Source organism: Alligator sinensis, unplaced genomic scaffold (assembly GCF_000455745.1).
Source record: "Alligator sinensis unplaced genomic scaffold, ASM45574v1 scaffold218_1, whole genome shotgun sequence".
Classification (NCBI taxonomy): Eukaryota; Metazoa; Chordata; order Crocodylia; family Alligatoridae; genus Alligator; species Alligator sinensis.
In genome coordinates this window covers 368,539-379,070 of record NW_005842083.1, presented here as the reverse complement: position 1 = coordinate 379,070, position 10,532 = coordinate 368,539, and the positions used below count along the sequence as shown (strand labels likewise).

Here is a 10,532-nt window from a genome sequence, read left to right as displayed (position 1 = left end):
AGCAGGAATTGAACATTATTGAACATAACTTCTCGGCCTCTTGAAGGCTCAGATCAAGTATAGTTTGTCAGCCCCTTTATGAAATTACTTTGGTGCCTGCCATTTCCACACCCATAAATTTGTGGTGTCTCCTGCTCTTGAAATTTTATCATGAGTTTAGTGTTGTTTCTGTTACAGCCCTAGTTCTTGGAGATCAGCAACTGCGTGAAAGTTATTTAATTGGGGCAGAGGGGAGTAAATTCCAGTTTTCAAGGTTACAGAAAGAAATGTGACAACCATGATCAGAGTGTACTCTCAAAGTCAAAGTTCTACAGTAATAAAACAGAGACAGACTGCAATTATTTATTTAAATTGTAACAATCTAATTATATTGGGAGTGTAATGGTCATATCTATACTGGTGTAAAAAGTAAACTTTCTTCAAAGAACTTTGATTCCCTCCAGCATCTTTTTAAATGTTACTGTTTTGCCACTTGTCAATGACAACTCTGGGAACAGCATCAAGATTCCTGAGAGAGGGCTGTAAATTGCACAGATGTAGGGAGACCACTAGGTGGTGCTCCTTTTGCCATTTATTCAGCCTCTTGCTATGGAAAAGACTAGTGAATCTTAATGGACAGTTGCATTTTTGCTATTTAAACTTGTAGCTAACAAATAGTAAATGACTAATGTGTTTCTGTAGGAAGATATGAATAACCACAAGATACTGTGCATTGGTTTTATTTACTTCGCAGATAGATTAATTGATTTAAAATAGATTTACATTGCATAATCCAGAACAATCTACATACACCTGAGCTAGTTAACTTAGAAACAGCCAACTGTAAATGAGCCAGGTCAGGCTTTGGAAATAACCTGAAATTCCAGACAGGTTAATTTATACTGCTGAGAAGCCTAGATTGTTTCCAGTATACATGCTAGCTAGTTTAGTTATGTAGGGCGCAGCATATACACAACCTCAGGCAAGATATTAACTGGCCATGGCTTCATGTGATACTTGAACCAAATATGATTAGAAGTTCAAATAAGGCTGAATTGCCATTTTCCAAATGGGTTATAATTCTGCGTGCTTTGGCAATTCATAATTCTATATGGTAGTAAGAAGTGCAAAATATCATGCAGAAATCATAGAATCATAGAAAATTAGGATTAAAAGGGACCTCAGGGGTCATCTAGTCCAACCTGCTGCCCAAAGCAGGACCATCCCCAACTAGATCATCCCAGCCAAAGCTTGTTTAGCCAGGTCTTAAAAACCTTCAAGGATGGAGATTCCACAACCTCACTGGGTAACCTGTTCCAGCGTTTTACTATACTCCCAGTGAGAAAGTTTTTTCTAATATCTAACCTAAACTTCCCTTGCTGCAACTTCAGACCATTGCTCCTTGTTCTGTCATTTGCCACCACTGAGAACAGTCTAGATCCATCCTCTCTGTTAGCACCCTTCAGAAAGTTGAAGTCTGTTATTAAATCCATGCTCAGTTTTCTCTTCTCCAGGCTAAATACACCCAAGTCCCTTAGCCTTTCCTCATAAGTCATTTGTCCCAGTCTGGTAACCATTTTCATTGTCCTCCACTGAACTCTCCAATTTGTCCACATCCTTTCTGTAGTGAGACCCCCAAAACTGGACACAGTACTCCAGATGTACCCTCACCAGTGCCGAATAGAGGGGAATAATCACTTCCCTCAATTTGCTGGCAATGCTCCTATGCCCAGTTTGCTGTTAGACTTCTTTGCAACAAGGACACACTGAAGCCCCAGACTGACGAGTCTGGGAGGTAGGATACTTGCCAGTGGTAGTGCCACAGACAGACTTGAATGATTGAGCTTTGCTCAGTCGATAGAATTTGGAACTAATTTGGCCCTAACAAAAAGAGAAAAAAAAGAAGGAAAAAAACCGAAGGGCACACTGCTGGCTCATATTCAGTTTATTGCCCACTGTAACCTCCAGGTCTTTTCTGCAGGGCTGCTGCTTAGCTAGTCAGCCCCCAGCCTATACTGGTACATAGGATTATTCTGTTCTAAGTGCAGGGCTTTGCACTTGTCCTTGCTGAACTTCATGAGATTTCTTTTGGCCTAATCCTCCAATTTGTCTAGGTCTCTCTGAATCCTAGCCCTACCCTCCAGTATATCTGCTTCTCCCCCCAGCAGATTTGCTGAGGGAGCCCTCCATCCCCTCTTCCAGGTCATTGATGAAGATATTGAACAAAACCCAGGACTGACCCCTGGGACACTCCACTTGATACCAGCTGCCAGCTAGACATCAAGCCATTGATCACTACTCTTTGAGCCCAACAATACAGCCAGTTTTCTATCCACCATTAAAGTCCATTCATCCAACCCATACTTCCTTAACTTGTTTGCAAGAATGTTGTGGAAGATTTTTTCAAAAGTAGGGCTTTCAATTAATCACCATCAATGTGCACAATTAACAGAAGCACAAATTAATACTTTAACATGTTAAAAAAATTAATCATGCATGTTGTTTTGGAGCATTCAGGCTCCTCTCTGCCACCATCATATCCAAGCAGGGCAGCAGTGGCAGTGCAGAAGAGCCACAGGGCAGTGCGGGCTCTAGGCTGCTGCAGCAGGAAGGTGGCGGCACACACACACACACACACACACACAGAGTTTAGAGGTGCACTGATATATTGGTACCATATTGGGATGTCGCATACAGGTGCACAGCCACAGCCAGGAATGCAGCCTGGTGGCCTGTAGCACAGTGCCCGTCAGCTAAGTCTGTGGAGGCGAAGTGGCAGGGGGAGAGGGAAAGGATGGGGGGTCAGATCGAGGCCCCTATGGTCAGGGAGGGAGTGGGGCAGGGGCTGCAGTGAATGGGACCCCAGGGCTGGGGTGGGTTGTGAGAGAGCTGCAGGAGGCTTGTCCGGGGGCATGGGGGGAAGGGGAGGGCAGCTCCCTGCCGCTGCGCACACCCCTAGGGGAGGCATGGGAGATATGTGCCCCCCCCAGATTTGTGCATGGGGCAGAGGTGGGTTGGGGCTCTACACCCTGTTGCTTTTGCTCTGGGAGCTGCACGCCGGCCACGCTGTGTCCCCTGCCTGCCCAGCAGCAGGAAGCACAACGTGATGTTGTGGCTCCCGCGACAAAGGCAGCAGGGCAGGAAGCCCTAGCCCACAGCAAGCAGCCTGCCTCTGCCCCACACACAAAACCAGGGGACACATGCCCCCCCCTTCTCTGTGGGTGTGCGCAGCAGTGGGGAGCTGCCCCCTGACCCCAGACATGCCTCCCATGGCTCTATCCCACGACCCACCCTGACCATGGGGTCCCATTCACCCTAGATCCTGTCCCTGTCCCTGCCACGCTCCCTCCCTCATTGTGGGGGCCTCGATCTGCCCCCTCGCCTCTTCCCCTTCCTCTCAACAGATTTACCTGCTAGGCACTGCTATACATGCTGTCAGGATGCATTCCTATAGGGGTACTGTATTTCCAGTTTCAAAAAAGAGGACACCTATAATGGGGGGTAGGGGGTTAATATAATTATGGGGGGACAGTGATATACCTATGCCCTGCCCCTGTCCCTCAGTCCCAAGCCACAGCCCCCCCCCAGCCTTGCTACCCCTTACTTCTGACCCACAGTACCTTGCATCCTGCCAGGGCATGTAGGGGTCTCCCCTCCCCAAGCTCCAGACCCCCCTGTGGGGACCCCCCCAGGCTTCAAACTCCCTACACATACCCACAGCCCCCCACACCTTCACAAATTCTTCCCCCACACACACTCCCCACACCTACTTCCCAACCATACAAAATACCTGCATAATTTTGAGTTTTTAGCTGTGATTAAAATGATTAATTGTGACTAATTTTTTTAATTGCGCAACTAATCACAATCATGTTTTTTAATAGTTTGACAACCTTAATCAAAAGCCTTGCTAAAATCAAGGTATATCACATCCTGCATCTACAAAATCAGTCATCTCATCATAGAGGGCATTCAGTTTGGTCAGGGACAACTTGCCCTTGGTGAATCCATGCTGACTGTTCCTACTAATCACCACCTTCTCCTCCAAGTGCTTAGAAATAGATTCCTTGAGGACCTGCTCCATGGTTTTTTCAGGAATTGAGGTAAGGCTGACCAGTTTTTTTTAAAGGTGGGCACTCTCTTTGCTCTTTTCCAATCTTCCAGGACCTCTCCTGATTGCCACCAATTTTCAAAGATACTGGCTAGCAGCCCTGCAATCACATCAGCCAACTCCTTCAACACCCTTAGGCGCATCGTGTTTGGCCCCATGGACTTACATACATCCAGCTTTTCTAAATAGTCCCTAACCTGTTCTTTTGCCACTGTTGGCTGCTCACTTCCTTGCCAGACTGTGCTGCCAGCTGCAGTAGTCTGGGAGCTGATCTTGCTTGTGAAGACAGAGGTAATAAAAAAAGCATTTTCTGCTCCAGCCTTTTCCACATCATCTGTCACTAGTTTCTCTCTCCTATTCAGTAAGGGACCCACACTTTCCCTGATCTTTCTCTTGTTGTTGACATACTTGTAGAAACCCTTGTTACCCTTCATGTTCCTTGCTAACTCCAACTGTGCTTTGGTCTTCCTGATTTCATCCATTTGCCCGAGCAACACTCTTATACTCTCCCTTAGTCATTTGTCCAAGTTTCTACTTCTTGTAAGCTCCCTTTTTGTGTTTTAGTTCATAGATTATATCCAGTTCAGTTATTCACACACAAGCAATAATACTGAAATAACTGTAGTATCTAGGTAGTAAATACAGTGATCAAGAAACACACAAAATAATTTGAATGGCTAATTTCTTTAATTTGACTATAAAAACCTGTTGTTTCTCTCACCCATGGCTTTCTTCCTTTTCCCCATCCCCCTTTCTTTCACATGTTCATTTTTCATTTCATTGTAAGTATTTCTCTGAGAAAAATTGTTTTGCTCTTGGACTGTTTTGCTCTTGGACTGAGGTTCACTTGACTACTTCTCATAGGAGGTGCCAGAGCTCATAATTTAGTGCAGGTTAGTACTACTTGTACAGATATTTATTCTTGCAAGAGCCACAATTCTCTTTGTTTCTGGTCTGGGGAAGCACAATAGTCTTTCTCCAGTGCTCCATTCTCTCCCCTTTTCCCCCTCAGCTGGTGATCCCAGTCTAGAGAAAGTACAGGGAACAGAGGAGAGAGGGTGGCTCCTGGCTGTACCTGTATTGTTTCCTTTCCTGTTAAGATTTCTTGTGGTGGGAATGTCTTTGCTAGAAATGACCATGTGTTCATACCCAGAGCCAACACCAAACCATTTTTTAAAACCATATTTAGTACTATTTTTCATGAGTTTTGCAGCCTCAACCTATGAAGAGTAGGCACTAACAGGGTAGTTTACAAAAATATGCTCTTGTCCCTGAGCAATCATCTTACTTTTTCCATTTTAAACATTTTTCCTAACGAAATAACAACTGGACACCATTAGGAGTATAACTTTTATTATAAGTATCCATGGCAAAATGATGCAATATTTTTTTTTCCTTGAAAACTGTGACATATCACTAAAGTCTTGATAAATGACAGACCAATTCTTTAATTTTTTGATCTTCATAATTCATCATAAAATTCTTTAAACTACTAAAAACAACTGAATTAACACAACCAACATCTTAGAGTTCTTACAAATAATAAGTCAACACAAGCATAAATATTGAAAAATTGGAGCGTTTAACATAAAATTTAAATATTCAAAGTAGTATTAAAGGGACACTGTCAAACTCTTACGGTTAAAATCTGACCATTTCTTTAAAAAACTGTCTGAGAGGGAAATCCTCCACATATTTTATATCTAGACTATTTGCTTAGTGTTCTATTTCTTGTAATATAAAAATAAGGACTTTCAGGCCCAAAGCATCACTTTCTACTCATTCTGGAGCAGCAGTTTACTAATAAAGTCCATTCTGAATCTGCTTTTATATTCTGAAGCTGTGTTTCTGGTTAGGTAAAAGTCCCATTAGCTTAGTTAGGAAGAACTTGACTGTTACTGATTGCAATATATGCTCATTGACTTTACTGGGCACTTTGCCTGTGTCAGGATTTGAGAATCCTGTAGCTCTGAAGTAGTTGATGCCAGGATACAAATTCTGACTTGAACAGTTTTGGACAGCTTTTCTTGGTAGCTACTGAATCACAAAGTTCACAAGTCTCCCATTCTAATAGAAGCAGTAACTTGTCCAGATAATTTAGAGCAAACTGTGGCAGCCACACTATTCTTCTTCAGGCATTCTGAATTTGCTGCTTCCCGCAATGGGTCTCAGACTGCCAATCGTTCCAACTTTTCAGAATATTTGGAGTGCAATGCAGTTATCAGTAATATCAGACCTGGAAGAAAAGCATGCTTTGTGGCCCTTTACCTAATGTCTCCCCCTACCTCCCAGGTTTTGCCTTTCTTTTCCTGCTCAAGGAAGGAACATATAGATCAAGTTAAATAGTTCTTCCTAGACTAAGCTACAAAACAAAATTATCAACCAAATGAAATAACTCCACCATAATCATATCAAAGTATTTGCATTGCCACAGAAAAAAAACCCAAGTCATGCTATAATAATTAACGTGCTCTGACTAGCCAAACATCTGTTTGATTTACCCTGCTCACATATCTATGCTGTATCACACATTTGTTTGTCTTTCAAGTACTGCTTTTGGTAAAGGATATATAAAATAAACACATTTGGTACAATGAGCCATAAAAGGAAGCAATGATTTACCTAAGATACTCAATATAGCACAATTCTTGGAGAACAATACTGGTTATTTGATAATTTGTTTCCAAGGAGGCTATTCTTTCTGCCAGAATTTATGTAAAATGAGAAGGTTATAGGTACTTTCTGAATAGAGCACAAAATACAATTTGTTATGAACAAAGAGAAAAACATCTCTTTATGAAAGGAATTCTCAAACAAAGCAGGTGAATTTCAACCCACTTATAGTGAATGAATGAAATTAGCTAAAATAGAAAAACAAAATTTAACAGAGTAGAGCCAATTATTTCAGGAGAGTAAGATTTATATGTAAAATTATCAGACAGTGTCCTTTCGAAGAAGATACATGTATATTAAATATAAATCTTTTAAGTAATTATGCACATATAAACTTTATTTAAACAATTTTTAAAATAGCACACATTTCAATTTTAATAAGCAACTAACAATATATTTTACCATTTTTCATCAATGCATTTTATCTGGGTCTGGAACAAGAGACTCAAATGCAATGCTCTTACTTTTCCAAAAAACAATAGATACCGAAGCATTCTAATAAACAAACAATCAACACTAAGTTACAGTCACTTTCACAGGTAAAACGTTAAACACACTGGATTACACATCCAGTACCTATAACAATGGAATGTTACAGTGCTCTTTTCAAAGAGAGCATTAAGAGTTTAAATACATTCCAGTCATTTAAAAATACTTCAACTACAATTCAACATGTAACCAAACACCACATGAAAGAAGTTGGGTTTCAGGCATGAATGAAAAACCTTTTGTTTTGGCATATCAGAATCATATAAAAAATAAAATATTTCAAACTGCAGTCAAATGGCATTCATAATAATCCATGTGCAAACATGCCCTGAAAAAATAGAAATAAAAGATGGTAGCTTTGGTAAAAACTACTAGTTTGTTAATTTTTTTTATAATAGAAATAAAGTAGGCAAAAATAAGACTATTTATGGCTCGTTCATTATCAGCATGACTTTTCTTTAATATTGCACACTGCTCATTTGTTGTCAATACTAACTTTCAAAAGCCATTTTGGTTTCAATAGTTTGTTAGATCAACAAAATGAACTGCTACTAAGAAGTGAGTCTAGAATTTGTTACACGAAGAGCTAAACTTGCAATGGATCTCATGGCACAGGTAGAAACCTTGTGACAAACTCCAGCTTTTTCAATGTAGTTGGAAGCTAAGCGATACAGCCTTTCTGCTCCAAATGTGTTAAAATGCCCTGGAAGCACCTTCTCTACAAGACCTCTGTCCACCAATTCTATAAGACGCTCACAGCTTGCAACATAGTCACTTATCCTGCTGTAGGGAAGCCAGTCAATCATTGATCCATCATATACAACATCTCCACTGAACAATATCTTCCGGTCTTGGTCATGTAAACAAATACTTCCTCTTGAATGACCCGGCATATGCATGACAGTGAGCTGTCGATCACCGAGGCTGATCACATCTCCTAAAATGTCAATATATTAAATAAAAAAAAAATATACATTTATTATTATATATAGCAAATCAGAACAAAAGTATATGACTTCTGCAAATGGTTATAAAGTCTAAACATGAAGAAACATAAGTAGAAAGAAAACTCTAAAATTCTTTTAGTTTCCTAAATTTGTTTTTTTTGGCTCTTTTTCAAACAGGTCTATCAAAATTTATCCTTATTTTAGTCCTTTCTAGATTTCAGAAATGATTTGGAGATCTGCAGTGACAGAACTTAAATCATCAAATGAAGCAAGAGTCCTTCCAAAATACACCCTTTGTAATACCTTGGTCCATAAGAAACAAAAATTAAAAGGAATTTGAAGTGGTAACTATTTTAGTTCGCATTCAAAGTAGGCTTTTCGAAACACTTGTTTCACTATCTCCATAACTGTGGAAGTATTTTAAGTGATATGGCCATTACACTAATAGAAGTTTAGACTGATGGAGAAAAATATTCAGCTACCATTACTTGTAAGTTGTATTTAGTTTATATTTCTGGTTACTTTAGGAAGATTTATAATCTTGAGGCCCAAAGCGTAGGGAAGAGGGAAGATGTGGTTCAAAACTACCTCTGCACAAGCAGCTGATCAGTGTATGACACCAGATAGTTTCAAAGAAAATTCCATCCCATCCTTCCTGGCCAAAATAAATGGATATTATAATACTACAGCCATGGTAATAACAATAGTGAAACTGATTTAAAATAAAGGGGGTGGCTAAAAACTTCAGAATCCATTTCAGAGAACTCCAAATAGGAGCGAAGAGTAACAAAACAAACTGAGCCCTGGTAACCAGCTGTTACTACAGCAGTTACAGGCTTGCTTTTCAAGAGAGTTGTGTGTCTACCACCCTTCTTGAAATCAGTGAACCTGAGCATACTCCCCCCTGCCACACCCCTACCCCCCCATAAAAAGTCAGATGCTAAAATAACTGTATTTTGTCATTTTATGTTGTAGCTGCTTGGGTTACAATTATTATGCTGCTATGCCAAGCCAAGTTTGGAGTTGTTACCAACTTCAGAGACTTTCTTGTTTTTAAACTTCAAACTTATCTGATTGTGTTGTGTGTGCATGCTTAGTACAGGGAAACAATCTGTTCTCTCAACTTTTACATCTTTGTATCAAGCAGTAAGTTTTAAAAATATTTGGGGGATGCTTGCCGAAAAGAAATGTTGTAATGGCTGAATTAATACAAGTATAACAGCCTTGAATACTGAGGAAATTATGCAGAGGATGCCTAGTGTGGTAAACCAGACAATAGCAGAAATTAAGAAAACTGGAGCTGCAAATCAAGCTTTCAAACTGCTCCAGAATCAAAGTAACGCTGTACTAAAAAGAAAATAAAAAGACAATCAACACATATATGCAAACACAAAAACAATGGCATACAGCCAGTATTCAAAGAGAAGGACATCACAGAATTCAGGAACAATCATCAAGAGAGATAAATGAAAGACAGCGCTGACAGCTTTACGAGCGCTTGTGGTGCTTGGGCCAGGTGCCAGATGATTGGAAGATAGCCAATGTGGTCCCCATCTTTAAAAAAGGGAGGAGGGAGGACCCGGGCAACTATAGGCCCGTCAGTCTTACCTCAATCCTGGGGAAACTCTTTGAAAAGATCATCAAGGAGCCCATCTGTGATGGGCCGGCATCGGGGATGATGTTCAAGGGCAACCAGCATGGTTCCATTAGGGGCAGGTCATGTCAGACCAGTGTGATTGCCTTTTACGATCAGGTCACAAAAGCGTTGGATGCAGGTGTCGCCGTGAATGTAGTCTTTCTGGACTTCAGCAAGGCCTTTGACACTGTTGACCACCTCATGCTCATTAAAAAACTAGGCGACTGTGGCATCGATGCCTACACAGTCAGATGGATTGCAAACTGGCTGAAGGGTTGTACTCAGAAGGTGGTGATGGATGGGTCATATTCGACCTGGGGGGGGAAGTGGGCAGCGGAGTCCCCCAGGGCTCGGTCCTTGGGCCCACACTGTTCAATTTCTTTATCAGCGATTTGGACGACGGGGTGAAAAGCAACCTGTTCAAATTTGCTGATGATACCAAAATTTGGGGTGAGGTGGGCACGCTGGTAGGGAGGGAAAGACTGCAGCAAGACCTGGATAGGTTGCAGGGGTGGGCTAACAGAAACAGGATGCGTTTCAGTACGGACAAGTGCAGGGTGCTGCACTTGGGCAGTAGCAACCAGCAGCACACTTATAAGATGGGAAACTCCCTGCTTGAGAGCATGGAGGCAAAAAGGGATCTTGGAGTCATTATTGACTCCAAGATGAACATGGGCCGACAATGCGAGGTCATGGT

At 41.2% G+C, this 10,532-nt stretch overlaps 1 protein-coding gene across 2 annotated transcripts in view; it reads right to left on the bottom strand.

Annotated features, from left to right (window-relative positions):
* Positions 1–5,426: 5,426 nt before the first annotated feature.
* MBLAC2 (metallo-beta-lactamase domain containing 2) overlaps positions 5,427–10,532 on the bottom strand; it is an 11,737-nt gene continuing 6,631 nt past the window's right edge. The window contains exon 2 of one of the 2 annotated variants that reach the window (XM_025204460.1): positions 5,427–8,189. In XM_025204460.1, the coding sequence (XP_025060245.1) occupies positions 7,804–8,189 (386 nt within the window). In that variant the 3' untranslated portion in view covers positions 5,427–7,803. The remainder of the gene's footprint in view (positions 8,190–10,532) is intronic. The other variant, XR_003094122.1, reaches the window with a different exon arrangement.